This window comes from Coptis chinensis, chromosome 2, assembly GCF_015680905.1.
Source record: "Coptis chinensis isolate HL-2020 chromosome 2, ASM1568090v1, whole genome shotgun sequence".
Classification (NCBI taxonomy): Eukaryota; Viridiplantae; Streptophyta; class Magnoliopsida; order Ranunculales; family Ranunculaceae; genus Coptis; species Coptis chinensis.
In genome coordinates, this window is record NC_141457.1 from 80,768,887 (window position 1) to 80,789,055 (window position 20,169).

Consider the following 20,169-nt stretch of genomic DNA (forward strand, 5'->3'; position numbering starts at 1 on the left):
GTCGCCCTCACGATCCCGTGTATAGGAATCAAACTCAAAGCGTAGTTCAACTATTCTATTTATAAGAATAGATGAGATTTCCCAATTAGTGTTTAACTAGGAAACTGTCTCTTGTTAAGTATCACCTTGATGAATAGATGAGGTTTCCCAATTAGTGTTTAACTAGGAGACCGTATCTTGTTAAGTCTCATCTTGACTCTTCTAGAAGCCCCATGTTTCCCAAGTCAAATAGGTCTCCTTTATTGACTTAAACAACAAAAAACATGTTTAGGTTCGAGTCGTAGTTAGAGCTCCGAGCCTAGTAGTTGAGCTCCGGATTTGGAGTTCATAGTTAGGAGTTGGTTATACGAACCTACAACTCCAACTAGTTCCAAAGCCCACTTAACCTCGCTTTCAACCTATTAGTTGAGTTCGGATTTAGAGTTCATAATTAGGAGTTGGTTATACGAACCTACAACTCTAACTAGTTCCAAAGTCCACGAACCTCTTCTTCTTGTCTCACTTCCGAACCTAGGAAGTAAGAGGATTTGGACTTGAAGTGTGTTATGGTACTTTCTACCCACACCAAGACCATATCCGAGCCTTACGAAGATGCTACCACGTGTTACATATCTATTTGCTAAAATATGCACACACAGATGCCCCCCTTTTTTATTCATGGGTTGTGAATCAAACCCTTAAGGAAAAAGGCCGGGTAAAAATGTACGCGACATCTTATGCCTCGATTTTCTTTGTGGAATATATCGGCAAAATTTCGCATTACTTTAGTGCAAGGAACTGTAAATTCGGACCTGCCATGACCATACCCCGAACCTTGTATATTAGGCCTAACCTGGTGAAAACCGGTCCTACCATGCCTTGTGATGATCCGGACTTGAACATTAGGAACCTGGTGAAATCCGGACATACAATGCCTTGTGATGACCCGGACTTGAACTCCTGCAAGTGCAACCTGGAACCGAGCCTTGCGAAACGTTAATTGTTGAACAGGAAACTCATTTAGGTTCGGACACGTTCATATTATATAACCCGTAAGTGTAACTCTTTTTTTTTTTTTTTTTTTAAGGTCCGGACATGGACCCTTGAACTTGGGCTCACATCCCATAAGCCCATAACCGAACTCAGAACTTGTTTATGTTCTTTCTTCACTTGGTTTCGAGGTGGAAATCAAATCGCAGCTTACAAATCCGAATTGACAACAAAAAGTCAAAGTGTCAAAACAAAAAAACCACACTCATTGCCTTTGTATTATCTTCAAAAGAGCAAAAGATTATGGTGGTGGGGTATTCTCACTTGCAGCAACCGTCATGAGCTTAACTCATTCATAAAGATCCTACTCGATTTCTGTCTTAGATGCTACCGATTTGCAATGGCTCGGGATCGGGATGAAGGGGCTTGGAACCTTGCAATGGCTGGAGGAACTTGCTTGGGTTTGGTTGCACGGACTGTGGGAGACGATATTGTCCCACTTGTCATGCCATTTATTGAGGAGAACATAACAAAAGCAGATTGGAGGCAAAGGGAAGCAGCTACATATGCATTTGGTTCGATCATGGAGGGACCATCTCCCGACAAGCTCACTTCTATTGTGAATGTCGCCTAAGTTTCATGCTTAGCGCTTTGATGAAAGATCCTAATAACCATGTGAAGGACACTACTGCCTGGACACTTGGAAGGATATTTGAATTCCTTCATGGCTCAACGATGGAAAGTGCCATAGTTACCCCGCGCTGAAACCGACAAAATTGTTGTCACAGCTTCTTGTCCGAGTATGAAAGATGCTCCAAATGTTGCTTTGAGAAAGCCTGCGGTGCTCTTTATTTTCTTGCCCAATGTTATGAGGATTCAGGCTCGTTGTCCTCCCCTTGACTCCTTTTTCCAGGGACATTGTCCAAGCACTTCTCGATGTGTCCCACAGAGAAGATGCCGGAGAGTCACGCCCGAACCGGCGCTTATGAGGCATTAAATGAAGTTGTGAGGTCTGCTATCGATGAGATCGCTCCCATGGTTTTGCAACTTGTTCCTCTCATAATGATGGAGCTTCACAAAACGCTCGAGGCAATGAATCGGCATCTAATGAGAAGGAGAGACAGCAGAGTTGCAAGGTCTTCTCTGGCTTTGTTTGCGGTGTTCATACAGTAAATTAGGAGCATCCGATGCAACAAAATATTTATTTATGCAAAGATGCGCTGACCAGATGATGACCCTATTCCTTAGGGTCTTTGATTGCGAAGTGCCACACGGTGCATGAAGAAGCCATGCTTGCCATTGGAGCTCTTGCTTACACCTGTGGGCCCACTTTTGCAAAATACATGCCCGAAGTTTTATAAATATCTTGAGATGGGCCTTCAGAATTTTGAAGAGTATTAGGTTTGTGCCATCACAGTTGGTGTTGTTGGCGATATATGCAGGGCCACGGAGGATAAAATTTTACCTTCTTGTGATGGTATCATGACACAACTTCTTAAGGACTTGTCCAACAACCGGTTGCATCGATCAGTAAAGCCTCCGATCTTTTCATGCTTTGGTGACGAATCCTCGGGATCTTCCGTGGTTTCAAGAATTCTCCAAAGACACGCGATCGATGCCATATGCACCCGGCAACGCTCAAGTACATGCATCCGTCGTTAGTTCATGAAACTCAAGAAGATCTTGTTGCAAACTACTCATCCGTGTTTAACAATATCACGTAATATGCAAGAACATAGGCGAGAGCGACAACAAGCTAGTAGCAACTCCAAAGAGAACACCTTGAGCAGTTTTCAGGAGTCCGTTGACCATCCTCTCAAATATGTTAGATGAATTGACATCACAATCATAATTTATGAAAATATCCACCAAGATCTGTGAATCAACACAAAGCTTTTCCAAAAACTTGAGTACTATCATCTTCTGCTGAAAATTTGGTAGAGCAACATTTTCTAAGACTCTGAGAACTATCATAGGAAAGAATACACCAATTTCTGCCTTCAATCCAGCTCTAAATCTTGATACCAAGCTAATAAATATGGAACACGAAAGCTGAAAAACGATCATAAGGGTAGAAGCACCGTTTCTTCAACAAGGATAGACATAAGTACCGCTTAACAAGACCCAAAAACCTGTCACTAGTCCTAAAGATAGCTCCAAAGATTCTCTAATAAAATCTTCAAAAGCTCCAACAATCTTCCCACGCATCAACGTAGGATCGGTCAACGCCTCTTTTCGAGGCGCCTTCATAGACGACTTACAAAGAGCTCTAAACGCCAAGAACGATCCCTCCTCGGTTTATTCCCAATCTGAATTTTCAAATCATCATCTCTATCCATCTCTCCATCCGCCAACTCCCCTTTCCTCCCTTCTAAAGCAGCCTTTATACATACTAATCTCCTAATACTTAGCATCCAACATATCCTTATCTCGTTTAATCCAACAAATCCGCCAGATTCGTAGTCTCAACCGTAGTAGTCTTAAACGCCCCATCATCGGGATTACTCTAATAGCTTGTTGCAAACTACTCATCCGAATTGAGTCATCGGATTCTAATAGCTTGTTGCAAACTACTCATCCGAATTGAGTCATCGAGATGTGAAGCCCACTACTTATCCGAATTGAGTCATCCGAATTGAGTCATCGAGATGATGTGAAACCCACTACTTATCCGAATTGAGTCATCCGGAAGAGAGAATAAAGAGAATCTTTATACTTGTTGAAGCCTTCCTTGAATTCGTTTCCCTCTGAACTCCTTTTCTCTTTCTATTTGTATAACCCCTTTTAGAGTTCTCAACACTATATAAACCTCCTCAGTGAGCCTCCATTACCACCTCAAATTTATAGTTAGACTTTTCTCGTGATAATTTCTCCATTAGCGGACTACCGCACACAAGGTGTTGAACCTGTACTTTCTTTGATTGATTGAGAGATTGAGTTCAAAGTGTGCTAAGGTTTGTGTAGAAGAACTTGAAGCTTTGGGTGTCAAGGTGTCAACAGCCACGTTTTTCTGTCTAAAGTTTTACTTTCAATGTCTCACCCATCAGCTTCGGGTCCTTTAAATAGCAATGCAGTTTTGGATTCAGTACTAGGGCAATGCCGTTTCAGGTTCAATTGCTATAGCAGTTCCAGGTTATAAAGCAATTACCGATGTTTCTCTTTCGTCCGCGCCGAAAACTAAAATCCCCACTTTTGACTGGAATATTATCCCATTCGGTGATATTTCGGATTTGGAAAAGATCCGTAACACATTTGCAATTCCAAAAGAAATCAAAATTGAATATCCATGGACTGCCGACCTTGGAACCGATGAAAATCCCTTGATATTCCTTGGACTATTGAAAGTTTGGACTCCGACTCCCTTGCCTTCGTTTATGGCAGATGCCCTTGAGTACTTCCAAGTCTCGATCAACAGAGTAATGCCTTGGTTTGTTCGCAATGTAAAAAACATCCACTTTTTGGGCCAAAAGCACAATATATTGGTGACTTGCGGAGTGATATCATACTTCTATAAACTGATGATCCTAAATAATGGAGATTGCACTCTTTCGCTAAACCAGAGTTGAACGCTGTCATATTATAATGAAGGTAAAACAACGATGACTACTTGGCGTAAATATGCTATCTCGTGGTAACCGATGGTGAATGGGGTGATGTCACCTTTGATAATAATCGAAAGAGGATCCGGTCCGCTTTTCTTTGTCAAAGGAGAGAGTGGACGTGGGACTCCGCCTCTAACTACGTGGGAACGAGATCTTTGTGATAGCCCTTATTGCACTCCCAAACTCCGAAACGCCTGCGTCCATAGTTCCGGACCCATTATTAATCTCGAGTATCGACTATGTCACCAATGGAGTTGCAAGCTTTGGAGCCCGGAGTTGGGTATGTGGGTGGAACCCCGAAACTGCTACAACTTCGCACCCAAGGGAGGCCTTTATGGCAAAGAAGGTCCTTGGTCTTATTTCCAAGTCAAATTCTATCATAAAAAGGGAGCTCCGAAAGCAAATCAAATAAACCTCCTCCCGAGGTTGTCGCCGTTCTTGAAGGGGTAAGTAAGGCTATAAGAAAAAAACATACCGAATCGAGGAATTGGGCAAGCTTCCAACGCTATCATTCTCGATGAAGATGAAAATCCCATTAGAACCGAAAGTCTAGAGTGCGTTCAATCCTCGGGGAATCAAGAGTACAAAGTGGAAACACCGAACCTTCAACTTTCGTTTATGATACAAATAAGTCAAATGTTGAAGTGGGTGGTGACACTATGGGGTAGATAGTAATGTCGAAGTTCCCTTTGACCGATATTGAAAATGTGGACTTCATGCAATCCGATCCGAATTGATAACTAACCTCGAAAATGTGGAGCAAACCTACTCTACCAGTATTGTATCTGACAATAACCGTGTTCCATCCATTGAGTCGAATAAAAGGAAATCTCCTTCTCCAATTTCCCAAGATGAGGACATTCGCTTAAGGAAAAAGACTAAATCGACATCTTTGAACTCTAAACTTACTCCAAACCCATTTGTTCCAGTTCCGAGAGTGCTTGGATTACCAGATAATCCCTTGATTACTGACCAAGATACGCTTAAGGACCCTGGAGTTGCTTTGGGATTGGTTGAATCTATGAGGCTTCCCAAAGAGAAAGCAAAACATAAAAGAGTACTTTCGCGAACGGGCAGCTGGAACGAATGTGTTGACATATGTTGAAGGTAACCATTTTGTACTTCAATTCCTGACATCGTTTCCGGTTGTCTTTTTGTTTATATACACTAGCTCCTCGATACATAAATTGTAATTCTTCCGCACTTTGCTAGCATGGCATGGATCGTCCACGACTTATGCTCATTGTGTAAGAATCAGGATAAAGTGGATAAATTCACAAGAGAGAAAGGTGACTTGACGAAGCAACTCCTCATATCCAACCAAAAGATTAAAAGATTAGAATGTGATTATGATATAAGCAAGAGGAAGAATGAAAGCCTAGCCGATGAGATTGAGTAGGTCAGAGCCGTTCAGAGAGATCTTAGAAAGACTAGAGAGAAGAACAAGAATCTTGAAAGAGACCTTGAATTCACCAAACTTGAGCATCAAGAAGTTCTTAAAGTAAAAAACAACTTAGCCGAACGAGCTTCCCACTATGACGGCTGTCGTGAGGCATGGCAAGCTGATCGAAACCGTTTGAATGGCGAGTTTGCAACGTTGAAGAATCGAAGATGTATTATGAGGATAAAGCCACGGCTTTACAAAAAGAACCTGGACCCTTTAAAATCCGAGCTATCCGGAGTTAACAAAAGTGCCGCGTTGACAGAACTAGAGTTGATAGGCTCTCAGTTGATAAATAGGGAATTGGGAGAATCACTAAGCAAAGCTAACGCAGAGCTTGAGCTACTGAGAGATCAACTTGCATCTCCTTCCAATTCCTTGCTTGCCCCAGTTCTGATTCTCGAAGTTCCTGAAAGGAGTGTAAAGGAGGTGAACGAATTCTACACCGAGCTAGTTGATGTGGTCAGTTCTGAAGCATACAAGAATGGTATCTCCACCGCTTGTCGCGTGCTTGACATTCTTGAACCAGAGTACGACAAGCGATATGGTGAGAAACTCGATCAAGCTTGGGCATCTGGAACCTTCCCTCATGATGATGACGTCCTGTATCCCGATCTTGAGATTGATGTTGACAAACTTCAAGAGAAGTTAAAGGATGATTTGGCCTCACAAAAGTATCAACAAGGTTCCGAGGGGGAAGGTTTGGAAGTAGGTTCTGAAGAAGACCATGATGATGATGTGCATGAGGCGGGAGGAATTGACCGATAACTCGCGCAGAAGTAGCTCTGAAGAAACCGATTACGTCCCGATAAGTAAATCCTTAAAATGCTATTAAGTTGCAATTTACTTATCTATTAGTAATTGACTTTTGATTAGCTATACTTGAGTATTTATTTTGAGTGAAACTTTGCTAAATTTGATTCAAAATAATCAAGTATGCGTGCTATCAAACGTGGAGTTCCTGACTAGCTAGGAAATGAAATTCCGAACTTGGACAAGTTCCGAACGTGGAGTTCCAGACTAGTTAGGAAGTAGAGTTTCGAACGTGGAGTTCCTAACTAGCTAGGAAGTGGAGTTTGGAACTTGGACAAGTTCCAAACGTGAAGTTCCAGGCTAGCTAGGAAGTGGTGTTCTTTTCTCCTTATTTGCATAAATATGTATACACAGATGCCCTACTTTTCTGTCATACGATGGTTGCACATTCGACCATTGAGGGAAAATGACAAAAGTGTTGAATTATATTTTATACAAATTCATATTCCGAATCTTAGAAAAACAAGGTTTTGTAGGAAAATAGGGTTTGTCCCTGTGTCAATTCCTGTAAATACCTTTAGTTTTGTTAAGAAATAAGACTTTGTAGGAACGTAGGGTGTGCCCCTGTATTATTTCCTGTAGAGTCCTTAAATGATCTGATATCTAATGCATAAAACGACACTTATAAGCATAAGGCATTAGAATTGCGCTTAGCTAGATAAAATCCAAGCTAAGTGTAAACTTTCTTAAGTACACACATGGAACAACATATGAGATCTTTCACTCATTACCCAAAGAAAGCTTTCTTAAGGTTCTGGTACAAGTGTGGCCAACATATGGGATCTCGTACCCAACATCCAAAAAGTATCCCAACATAAAAATAATAAATTAAAAGAAACAACACTCTGAAAAGAGAAAGATAACTTTTATTAAAAATACTTGCGGAAATTCGCAGTGTTCCATGGGTAACACTCTAACAAAGAGAAAGATAACTACTATTGAAAATACTTGCGCAAGTTTGCAGTATTCCAAGGTTTAACAAAAACTTCACCATCCATGGATTTAAGATAGTAACTACCATTGCCAACTATCCTATCAACGACATATGGACCTTCCCAATTAGCTCCTAATTTCTTAGGCACGGGGTCCATACGGAGGACCAAATCCCCTTCCTTGAAAGATCGAGGTCGTACTCTTTTATCAAAAGACCTTTTCAGCTGGTGCTGATAAGATGCCAGTCGTAAGGCTGCAGATTCTCTTTTTTCATCCAACAAGTCTAATTCCCGACAAAGAATTTCCTCATTGTCGAGGCTGAGTACTAAATCTGACTTCTGGGTAGTGACCCTCATCTCAGTAGGAAGGACAGCTTCGGTACCATAAGTGAGAGTGAAAGGTGATTCTCCAATCGAACATCGAGGAGTTGTTCGGTAGGCCCAAAGTACTTTAGGCAACTCCTTAACCCACAATCCGCTTCTCTCCATGAGTTTCCATTTTAAATTATCCAAAATAACGCGGTTAGAGGCTTCCGCCTGACCGTTACCTTGAGGATATCCAGGAGAAGAGAAAAGTTGCACAATGCCCCAATCTCGGCAAAAAGCGTGTGTTTTGGTGCCCCGAAATTGTGTCCCATTATCAGAAAGAATGACTTTAGGTAATCCGAACCTGCAAATGATATTGTTCCAGATGAACTTCATGACATCAACCTCCCTGATATTCGCTAAAGGGACTGCCTCTATCCACTTAGTAAAATAATCTGTTGCAACTAAAAGGAACTTCATGTTACCAGGAGCTATAGGTAGAGGACCAACAATGTCCATTCCCCATTGAGCGAATGGCCACGGAGATGCCAGAGGATGGAGTTCTTCGGCTGGAACATGGATGTAGTTAGCATGTCTTTGGCAAGCATCACACTTCCGGACATAAGCGTCCGCATCTTTAAGCATATAAGGCCAAAAGTACCCCTGCCGGAGTATCTTGAGTACCAAAGATCTGCCCCCAGCATGATTTCCACATTCGCCCGAGTGTATCTCTTCAAGTAAAGTATGAGCCTCGGCATGAGTAACACATCGCAGGTGAGGTCCTAAGTAAGACTTCTTATACAAGTTCTCACCAACAAGTAAATAACGTCCCACTTTGGCTAACAACTTCTGTGCTTCTGTCTTCTCTACCGGAAGAGTGTCATCTAAAAGATAAGAACGATACGGATCCATCCAGGTCCTCACTGGAAGTTGCAAAATTGGAGCCACAAGACAAACTAATTCTTTTTCAATACTAGGCGCTGACTGATATTCGACGGGAATGGAACGAGCTTCAATATCCCCAAGCAAAGAAGCTAAGTAGGCAAGTGAATCGGCATGCCTGTTGTCCAGTCTAGGCAAATTAATGAATTTAGATCTTCAAAATGAGAAGTAAGAGATCTAACCAACTCCAAGTATTGAGCCATACGAGGGTCTCGAGCTTCGTAACCACCCTCAATCTGTTGCACAACTAATTGAGAGTCGCTGAATACTGTGAGATGTCGTACTCCTAAGTTTAATGTCATAGACAAGCCCGCTAGCATAACTTCATACTCAGTTTCGTTGTTAGATGCCTTGAACCCCAAATGCACTGATTTTTCTAACTTAGTGTTATCTGGAGTCAAGAGTACCGCACCAATACCTGCTCCTTGGTCATTGGAAGATCCATCTATGAACAACTTCCAACCTGGGATATGACTCCAAGGTCGAACCTGACTATGAGGAAGTGAGTTAGGTTCGTCTAACTCCATAAAAGCAGGAGGTGACTTTTCTGAATCTGCTACCGTTGCCGAGGCTGAGGTATCTAGAGGAAAATCGATCAAGAACTCAGCCAAAGCTTGCCCCTTCTCAGAAATTCTCGGCACATAAATAATGTCAAATTCCCCTAATTGAATGGACTATTTCAAGAGACATCCTGCCCTATCTGGTCTTGCCAAGACCGACTTCAAAGGATACTCAGTGATGACTCTGATGGTGTGTGCTTGGAAGTATGGTCGTAGCTTCTCAGCAGCAAAGATTAGAGCTAGTGCTATTCTCTCAATCTTCGGATATCGTGTTTCGGCATCTAGGAGGGCTCTACTAACAAAGTAGACAGGCTTTTCGATATTCCTCTCATCAATTCGTACTAATACAGCGCTGATGCCATGCTCGGAAGAGGCTAAGTATAATCCTAAAACGTCTCCTTGCTTCGGGGTAGTGAGCACGGGAGGGGAGGACAAATAACTTTTTAAGTCCCTAAAAGCCATCTCACATTCGTCACCCAATAAAAGCGTTATATTCTTCCTTAGTAACTTGTACGGAACCGACACTTATCCGAACTTCTACTAATGAACCTGTTAAGTGCGGCAAGACGCCCAGCCAACCGCTGTACCTCTTTCGGAGACCTTGGAGAAGGCATATCAAGAATAGCTTTGATCTGGTCCGGGTTAGCTTCAATTCCACGTTTAGTAACCAGATGTCCTAAGAATTTCCCGGAGGTAACACCGAAGGTACATTTAACTGGGTTAAGTTTCATCCGATACTTCCTCAGGATCTGGAAAGACGCACGAAGGTGTATAAGATGATCAGACTTCTGTTTACTTTTGATCAGGAGGTCGTCAACATAGACTTCGACAAAATCACCGATATGATCTTTGAACATCGTTGTGACCAAGCGTTGGTACGTTGCCCCCTGCATTTTTAAACCAAAGGCATAACCCGATAACAATATGTTCCCCGTGCGTGATGAAAGTAGTATGCTCTTGATCGGGGGTACATGAGAGTATCTGTTGTAACCGAAAAGCCGTCCACAAAGAGAAGATCTCATGTCCTGCGGTGGCATCGACCAATGTGTCAATACGAGGAAGAGGAAAACAATCCTTTTACGGTGCTTGTTCACATCCGTTATAATCGACACACGTTAAGCCAGTTCCCATTCTTTTTCTTAACAGCTACAACGTTAGAGATCCAAGTAGGGTATGTGATCTTTCGATGTACTTAGCCTTAAGCAATTTATCCACCTCTTTGTCGATAGCCTCGACGCGTTCGAGACCCATCTTTCTAAGTTTACGCTTAACGCACGACGATCGGATCCAAATTGAGCTTATGGCGGCGGAGGGGATCAATTCCGGCATATCCTCATAACTCCAAGCAAATACATCTCGAATTCTTGTAAGAAATTTATCAACTCTTCTCTAGTCTTCGGTCCAACATGGTGCCAATTGAGACTTCGTCAAGGTTCGAACCATCTCCTATGTCGAAACCGTCAACCGGTTCTAATGTTGGGGAGTCCTCCTCTCATCCGCCCTATAGAATCTAATGGAATTATATCCAAAGCTGCCAACACTATGTCTTGAGAGGGAGACTCGTTCTGTAATTGCTATTTGGCAGGTACCGAACCTGCCCCCAGTGTTATTGGAGCAGTTCCTGAACCATTTTTTAGAAGAGCTGCATAGCATCGCTTGGAAGCTTGTTGATCTCCTTTGATCACCCGCGATATTGCCTTGGTGAGGGAACTTCAAGGTTTGGTGGTAAGTACTTGGAACCGCTTTCAAGCGATGAAGCCAACTCCTACCAAGAATAGCATTATATTGCGTAACTCCCCTGACAATCGTGAAGTTGACATTTAGAGCGACGTCAGCAGCTTTGACTGTCAATTCAATCTCTCCTACTGCATCGGCCATGTCACCATTAAATCCATACAAAGAAGATTTCACGGGATGAAGTTCCGTTTCTAGAATCGGAATTTGTTTGAAAGCATGATAGTAAAGTATATCTCTGCAGAACTCCTGTGGTCGATGAGGATCCTATGCATATCACACCCAAAGAACTTCTAAGGACGTAACCAACGATCCGAGTGTGGAAAAGAAAACCCTTTTTGGCGTCGTCATCGGTGAAAACAACCGCTGGAGTTAGATTCCTTGGTCGGTTTGGAAGTGACATTGTTAATGCTTCGCAAATGCTTCACTGTCTTTTCCCCGGGTACCTTTGCCTTTGCCTACTACTCAACTCTTCAAATGGGCGTTTAGAATTGCCCCGGCGATCGTGTGAATCACTACCTTATTCGTTCCTGTCTCTACATTGTGTACATTGGTGTCGAAATTGCGGTAGTATTCTGAATCGAGTACCCTTATATTCATCTAGTAACCCTCGGTCTCATTTAGATCCTGAATTCCATGTTTAAGAGACCTACAATTCTTAGTTCCATGACCGGCCTGTTTATGGAACTTACAGTATACGTTTGTATTCCTAGCTCCAATAGCACCGGGTTTCATCTTTGGAGGGTTCTTTAACATGTTCTTGTTCTTGATGGCATCGAAGATGTCCTCATAAGGATGAGTTAAAGTGGTAAAGTCCCTATCCAGCGGGGGTAGTTGCTCACTTCCTGACGTGTCACTAACCTTTTGCCTCTTGGACTTATCTGGATAGGAATTCCTGTCGACTGACTTGTGGTCCGACTGTGGTTCCTCGGACTTCCTATTATCATAATGACTATCAGAACTCCTACCAACAGGAGCGGAGGTGACACTGGTTATCACTCTTTTATGAGAAGAGTCCCTGTCCAATAGGTCTTCTTCCAGTTCCGCATACTTATCAATCCGAGCCTGCAACTCTGTCATGTTTGTAGGCTTCTTTTTCTTCAAAGACGTGTATAGACCAGAAGCGGGATCTAATCCTTTTCTAAAGGCCACAATGGCGAGGGTCTCATCAACGTTGTCAACATGCAATTGAACCTCGTTAAATCTTTTGGTGAAATCCCCGATCGCTTCGTCCTTTCGGATTTTCATATCAAAAAAGATGCATCGGGTTTTAATGTAGGGTCGGTTGCAACTGAATTTCGCAATGGAATTGATGGATAGCACCTTAAACTCGTGAATGCTGCCCCTGGGTAGCTTCGTGTACCAGATGAGTGTCGAGTCTGTCAAACTTGAAGCAAAATACCGGCACAAATAATGATCTTTCGTAGAAAGACCCACCATTACTTGACGATAACCGAGCACATGAGAGACTGGATCTCCTTTGCCATTAAATTTAGAGAACTTCGGTGGTTTATAATCATGGGGGATGTATCCACTCATAACATGTCGTGAAAAAGGGGTTCCAATGTCACCCTCGATTGCTGACCGAACAACTGACTCATCCATCTTGGTTGGTTTCGAACCTCGTAGTTCCTCTAATATTTGCGCCTTGAGTTGTGCAAGAGTAGTCGGTTCATGAATTTGAGTTCTCTCATTGTTGTACCTCAGACCTAGACTCTCATAGTTCTCATCTTGATGATAACGTGGTTCCGGTTCTCGAGATCGAGTGGAGGAGTTTGCAAAACTGGATCGGGGAACTGAGGGATTCCGAGGCAATGAAGGTTCCCTTGAAACTGAAAGTCTTCTTCGTGCCGAGGTTGACCTTAATAGTTGTGGATTCTGGCAAACACATTCGACGTCCATCCTCGCACCTTGAGAACTTGAATACCAAGAAGTCAGTTCCGTGTGAGCTCGAGTGTTGGGTGGGATCCAATTCTGGATTATAATTCGAATCTGGTTGGTCGCTATGATACCCAGTGAAGTAAGGTATATAAGGTGTAGGGACGTAACCCTCACCAGGGTCGAGACTCGGTGGACGGAACTGCCCCCTCGCGTTTCCATCAGTAGGCAACACTCTTGGAGGTGAACGACCCTCCTGCGTGTGGTAGTAGTCTTGTAAGAAACGCAAACGAGCCTCCTGTCGACCACGTTCAGCCATCACAGCATCCATGATGGCTTGGTTGGTTATGGCAGATTGGGGAGTATCGTTGTTAGGCTCATTTTCTTCACGACCCTGTCCAAAACGACGATCTCCTCTACGTTCAGATTGTCTTTGAGAAGTAACATGTGGGTTATTGATCTCGTTATTCCCCTCGTTACTTTGATTCACATTGGCTCTTGTAGTAACCATGATTTTGAATCAGAGTGAAGAAAAAATATATATATTTTTTAAAGAACAACCAACCCAAAAAATAATCGGTGGGTAGGAGAACTTAGAACTGAAAAAATTTCGACCAAGAAATCAAATCAATTCTGTATAGTTTCCCACAGACGGCGCCAATTGTGTGATGATTTTTCCTAATCAAGAAACACAAATATTTTGTTGATGATCAAAGAACAACTAGAAGTATTGAATCAATAAGAAGAAGAGATTTAGAAGATGATGAGTTGAACCACGTTCTTTAATGGCTGCCTACGTATCCTGTGTATAGGAATCAAACTCAAAGCGTAGTTCAACTATTCTATTTATAAGAATAGATGAGATTTCCCAATTAGTGTTTAACTAGGAAACTGTCTCTTGTTAAGTATCACCTTGATGAATAGATGAGGTTTCCCAATTAGTGTTTAACTAGGAGACCGTATCTTGTTAAGTCTCATCTTGACTCTTCTAGAAGCCCCATGTTTCCCAAGTCAAATAGGTCTCCTTTATTGACTTAAATAACAGAAAAACATGTTTAGGTTCGGAGTCGTAGTTAGAGCTCCGAGCCTAGTAGTTGAGCTCCGGATTTGGAGTTCATAGTTAGGAGTTGGTTATACGAACCTACAACTCCAACTAGTTCCAAAGCCCACTTAACCTGCTCGAACCTAGTAGTTGAGTTTGGTTTAGAGTTCATAGTTAGGAGTTGGTTATACGAACCTACAACTCTAACTAGTTCCAAAGTCCACGAACCTCTTCTTCTTGTCTCACTTCCGAACCTAGGAAGTAAGAGGATTTGGACTTGAAGTGTGTTCTGGTACTTTCTACCCACACCAAGACCATATCCGAGCCTTACGAAGATGCTACCACGTGTTACATATCTATTTGCTAAAATATGCACACACAAATATAGAGTCAGAGTGACTAAATAGCTAACTTTGATTTACTTTGCTAAATCATTTTTGAAGCTAACTAGCTGATAGGCTAGCCACTGGTTGCTCACAGTATTGTGGTTTCTTATTGTCTTTATAGCTAAATTTTCTACTTTTACGCAACTCCTACACCTAGCTTGAAATCCTTTTATTTTACCAGTTCTCTGTTGCATCGGGTGTGTGCCTGTGTGGACCTTATTTATGCACTCCAAAATAGTGTTTATGCATGTCATAACCGGTCTAGGTCTGCGCAGTGAGCTAACCAACATACTGTGCAGTGAGCAGTCACATTTCTGGCAGAATACCTAAAGGAATGTATGTATTCATGCTCATGAACTCGGCCAATAACAGTCAGAGATATTTTCTGTTTTGACTTTATTTAGGATTGTTTAAAGGGTCTTTAAACCAAGGTTCTACTCTTTGGAAGCTCGCTCGCCAACATCCATATAACAATCTTAAACTTCTCGCAGTTCCAACTTTGCTCCACCTATTTGTCTATTTAAGGAGTTGGAACATATGGCTTATTTGTATCAAGTTGAACTTCGGAAAATCAAGAATTGGAACTCTTAAAAGCATAGAAATCTGTTAGAAACCACGATTCAATCCAATATGACCCTGAATGAAAATGAGTGGAACTTCCATACATTTAAACTTTTGATTACAAACAGGCCCTAAACTTCTGACTTCAGGGCTCACCTGTTTTTTTTTGTGCAAATGATCTTTAACATGGTAAGGTGGGGCTAATAGATATTGCCAAACATAGAGCACTTTCAAAGTAGTGGTATGTCCTCTGTTCTGGTGTTTATCAGTGTTATTTCCAGACATGGTCATCATCGTGATCTAAACGTGCTACTGGCTGTGGGCTGATGAAATCAATTGATTTTTGCCAGCTCATGAAGGAAATGATGTTTACTAGAACCGAAAGAATAAGGATTGATAAAAGAAAGAAGTAATGTGTATTAAAGGTATCTCGACCTCTCTCCCATTTTCTTTCTTTTTTTTTTGACCAAAAACATAATTTGTTAGCTTATAGCAAGGAGTTCATATAATGAGTGCTGGACTCGACTGAAAGAGATTTGAACTGTCATGGGAACAGCCAAATTACAACCCATATCAATATTAGACTTCCATAAGTCAGTTAGCAAGTGTGCATGCTGAATCATTTCTCTGGGACTAAAGACAACTTTACAAGACTCAAAACATTGTTGCATAGTGACCAACTCTAACAAAAGACTCTAATTGCCATGAAGTATCTTCGGTAGACCCATTTACACCTTTCACCAAAGACTACATATCAAATGGACTCCTACTTAGAGTTTTCATAAAAGAGAAACACAATAAAGATGAGTTTAACTAAACTTCTAAAACCATATCACAATAGATCCTTATAAATTTAACAACACAACTTCCCGTATACCACAATGCAGTAGCAGAAGGTAAAAAAAAAAACTTTTTATACTGACAAGTTTTATACAGGCTTATCATAAGTATCGTAGTGATTTTTTTTTAAACTTACACAATTTTTATTTTCTTTTCCAGATTATTAATAAGAGATAAGATCATCTATGAGGTAATTTCATAATCTACTGTGGTATTTATTCGCTGTATTTGCTCTTAGCAATAGAAATAATAAAGCATGTTTTACAAGCTAATACGGTTAAAAAACTAATTTGAATAATAGGAAAAAGATAGTTCAGTATCATATTCATATTTTATGTTATATATTAATCAAATTTTATACCATTTGTGACTGTTTTAAAATGGTATTTGTGACTGTTCTGTTCGAAACAGTCACAAATGGCAGAAAAGGGCTTTTGTGACTGTTTTAAAAAGTTTTTAGTGACGTGCGTTTTCGAAACGGTCACAAATGGTTTTTTTCTAAAGAAGGTGTATATGTGTGGAGAACTATTTGTGACTATTTCACTAAAATAGTTACGTATTATCCGACTCGTAAGTGACCGTTTGACCATTATATGACCTAGGTAGTTTTTGGTCTACGCCCACAACTCCACTAAAAACAAAAAACACGACACACCCACGTTCACTCAACTCCCGCTTCGTTCAAACTCTTCAAATTCTCTGAGTACAGACACACGGAAAAAAAAACACTTTCGCGAGCTTTTTTCAATTTAAACTCTCATAGGTACAGACACTTCGCGACTCTATCTTCACTCTCTCAACTTAAATCAATTCCTCACGACTCTCTCAACCTAAATCAATACCTCACGACTCTCTCTTCACTCATTACCGATCTAAAATTTATTACCTCTCCAAAATTCAGTGCGGTAATTGAAGACGGACAAGGTTAGTTCTTTATCTCTCTTCGATTTTGAACTTGTTGCAGTAAAAAGTTTTGGGTTTTGAGTTTTATACCAATATTTTTTTTTGGAACAGGGGAATTTCAATTGATTGTGATTAGGATTTCTACGTGTATCAAACAACAATATCCAGGTATGGGTTTTCATTTGATTTGATTTTTTTTTTACAATTTGTGTTTTATTCCTGATTTGAGGTGGTCGTTAGTGTTTTTTTTTTGTTTATGAAAAGAAGGTTTACTTTAGGGGCTATACAGGGTTTCACAAATGGTTATCTAACATGATTTTTTGTTTTTTCATTTTAAACTAGACTATATTTTTTAGTTAAGTCTATTTTCGTATTTGCTTGTTTGTCGACGATAAGGACTTATCGTATTTTGTTTTGGTAGTCTGAGATGGACAAGTCATGGATGTCGAGAGATATATTTTCTACTGAATATGTAGAAGGCGTTAAATAGTTTCTTACATTTGCTTTTGATAATGCAAAACGTAAGAATTGTATACCCTGTCCATGCATTGAATGTGGGAATATGTACAAATTTGATATAGTGGAGGTGGGACGTCATCTGAGAACGAAAAGGATTGAACAGACGTATTGCACATGGGTGTGGCATGGGGAAGATGCTCCAAAAGAGTCAACATCGAGTAGGGAGTCAGAGGAAGGTTTTGATGAGGGTGGACTAGATGAGGCCGCAAACATCGCAAAAATGTTTGAGGCCACTCAGGAGACTTTCATGGGGAACCCTGAAAAACTTTGTGAACTGATTGAAGAAGCTGATTTACCTTTGTACGACGGGTGTAAAAAATACACCAAGTTATCATCTCTGGTTAAGCTTTTCAATGTGAAGGCAATGAGTGGGTGGTCTGATAAAAGCTTCTCTATGGTGTTGGCTCTGTTTAAGGATATGCTCCCAGATTGCAATGAGCTGCCTTTGACCATGAGAGAGGCGAAGGAAACTTTGTCTATTTTTGGAATAAAGCATGAGAAGATTCACGCATGTCTCAATGATTGTATTATCTATAGAGGTTTAATAAACAAGGATAGAACTACTTGTCCTACATGTGGAGCGTCAAGGTATAAGGTGAAAAAGAATAATCCTGACCAAAATTATAGTGTTCCAGCAAAAGTACTATGGTATTTCCCAATAATCCCTAGACTTAAAAAAATGTTTCAATCTGTTGAAATGGGGAAGAATTTGGTATGGCATGCGAATGAAAGAGAGGTAGTTGATGGTCAAATGAGTCACCCAGCTGATTCCCAAGCATGGAGACATGTCGATCAATCTTGGCCAGAGTTTGCAGCTGATTCGAGAAGTCTTCGATTTGCACTTTCAGCCGATGGCTTCAATCCACACAGTTCTCTTAGCAGCAGGCATAGTTGTTGGCCTGTTATATTGGCGACTTACAACTTGCCACCATGGCTGTGCATGAAGAGAAAGTTCTTAATGTTAACATTGTTGATATCAGGTCCGCACCAACCTGGTAACAACATTGATGTTTATCTTGCACCTTTGATTGAAGATCTTCAGTTGTTATGGCAGCCCGGTGTTGAGGCATATGATGCCTATAAGCAAGAATCCTTTATACTTAGGGCTGTGCTATTATGGACAATCAGTGATTTTCCCGCCTTTGGAAACGTAGTTGGTTGTACTGTCAAGGGGTATCTTGCTTGTCCAGTATGCGGCGAAAATACAGATTCTATTGGATTGAAACACGGCAAGAAGAATGTATACCAAGCGCACAGGAGATGGCTTCTAGAAAACCATCGGTACCGGAAGGAGAAAAGACCATTTAATGGTAAGCAAGAGCTGCGATCAAGTCCAGAATCATTGAACGGGGTGCAAATCTTCTCAAAAGTTGAGCATTTCAAAAACTCATGGGGAAAGTCACCAGAAAGTGCTAGAAAGTAAAAAAAAATCAAAGAAGGAGAAGGCGCGAATTAGGCCCAAAGATTCAAAGAAAAGAAAAAGGGGAAAGGAGCAAATAAGTTCTAAGGATACAGAAACACCAAAACGGAGGAAAAATGATGGTGTACACAAAAATCATGAGGAAGGTCACTGGAAAAAGAGATCTATATTTTTTGAGTTGCCTTACTGGAGACATTTGCTTTTGAGACATAGCTTGGATGTCATGCATATTGAGAAAAATGTGTGTGATAGCATCATTGGGACTTTGCTTAACATTCCATTGAAAACAAAGGATTCACTTCAAAGCTGACTTGACCTTGTAGAGATGCACTTAAGGGAAGAACTAGCACCAGAGAAGAGAGGGACAAGATTCTACCTACCGCCAGCATGTTATACATTATCTAGAGAAGAGAAAGAGGAAGTTTGTAACACAATTGCTTTTGAACCGAAGGTCCCGGATGGATATTGTTCTAATTTCAAATCTTGTGTTTCAATGAAAGATTTGAAATTATATGGTCTTAAATCTCATGATTGCCACCGACTAATGCAACAACTTCTTCCTATGGCGATACGATCGGTGTTGCCAAAGCATGTGAGGTATACCATTATTCGGTTATGCTTCTTCTTTAATGCTCTTTGCACAAAAATAGTTGATGTGTCGAAATTGGATAATAGTCAGAAAGATTTGGTGGAAACTTTGTGTTTGTTAGAAAAGTTTTTCCCACCATCATTTTTCGACATCATGGTGCATTTGACAGTTCATCTTGTAAGGGAGATCGAGCTATGTGGTCCAGTTTTTTTCCGATGGATGTATCCCTTTGAGAGGTAAGTGAATGTTTTTTTTAATTTATTTATTAAATGTCTCACAATGCACGTATCAAAGGTTTAAAGCTTTAAAAAACTTTCTAGGTACATGATGGTGTTAAAGGGATATGTTAGGAATCGAAACCGTCCAGAAGGATGTATGGCAGAGAATTATATTGCAAAAGAAGCTGTTGAGTTTTGTGCTGAATTCTTGAGTGAAGTAGATGCAATTGGAGTTCCTTTCACAAGAAACATGACAGACAATGATTTGGAAGATGGAGATACAATTTGCAGTGGAAGACCGATTGGGGGTTCTCATGTTGTTGAAGTTGATGAGAAGTTCTGGCAACAAGCACATCTTTATGTGTTGGAAAACATGAAAGAAGTTCAGCCTTATATCAAGTAAGTAGATAAACGCACAATAGTTCAATTTAACTAGATATTTATCTCCAATGTTTCCATAAGGGAGTTGGTAGTTAATACTTGTATTCTTTTAATTCTTAACATAAAAGGGAGC

At 40.9% G+C, this 20,169-nt stretch overlaps 2 protein-coding genes and 1 pseudogene across 2 annotated transcripts; 2 read left to right on the forward strand and 1 right to left on the reverse strand.

The window, feature by feature from the left end:
• Positions 1-1,369: 1,369 nt before the first annotated feature.
• Positions 1,370-2,631, forward strand: LOC147518174 (importin subunit beta-1 pseudogene; annotated as a pseudogene).
• Positions 2,632-11,899: 9,268 nt separating this feature from the next.
• On the reverse strand, positions 11,900-12,739 carry LOC147518175 (uncharacterized). Its single transcript, XM_086593850.1, has one exon. It carries the CDS (start codon positions 12,737-12,739, stop codon positions 11,900-11,902), a length of 840 nt encoding a protein of 279 aa, XP_086449976.1.
• Positions 12,740-17,471: 4,732 nt separating this feature from the next.
• On the forward strand, positions 17,472-18,851 carry LOC147518176 (uncharacterized). Its single transcript, XM_086593851.1, has one exon. It carries the CDS (start codon positions 17,472-17,474, stop codon positions 18,849-18,851), a length of 1,380 nt encoding a protein of 459 aa, XP_086449977.1.
• Positions 18,852-20,169: the final 1,318 nt, after the last annotated feature.

Bases quoted from the DNA above. Each gene is read 5' to 3' on its own strand.
- LOC147518175 (XM_086593850.1), bottom strand. From the start codon at position 12,739: ATGGTGGGTCTTTCTACGAAAGATCATTATTTGTGCCGGTATTTTGCT.
- LOC147518176 (XM_086593851.1), top strand. From the start codon at position 17,472: ATGTACAAATTTGATATAGTGGAGGTGGGACGTCATCTGAGAACGAAA.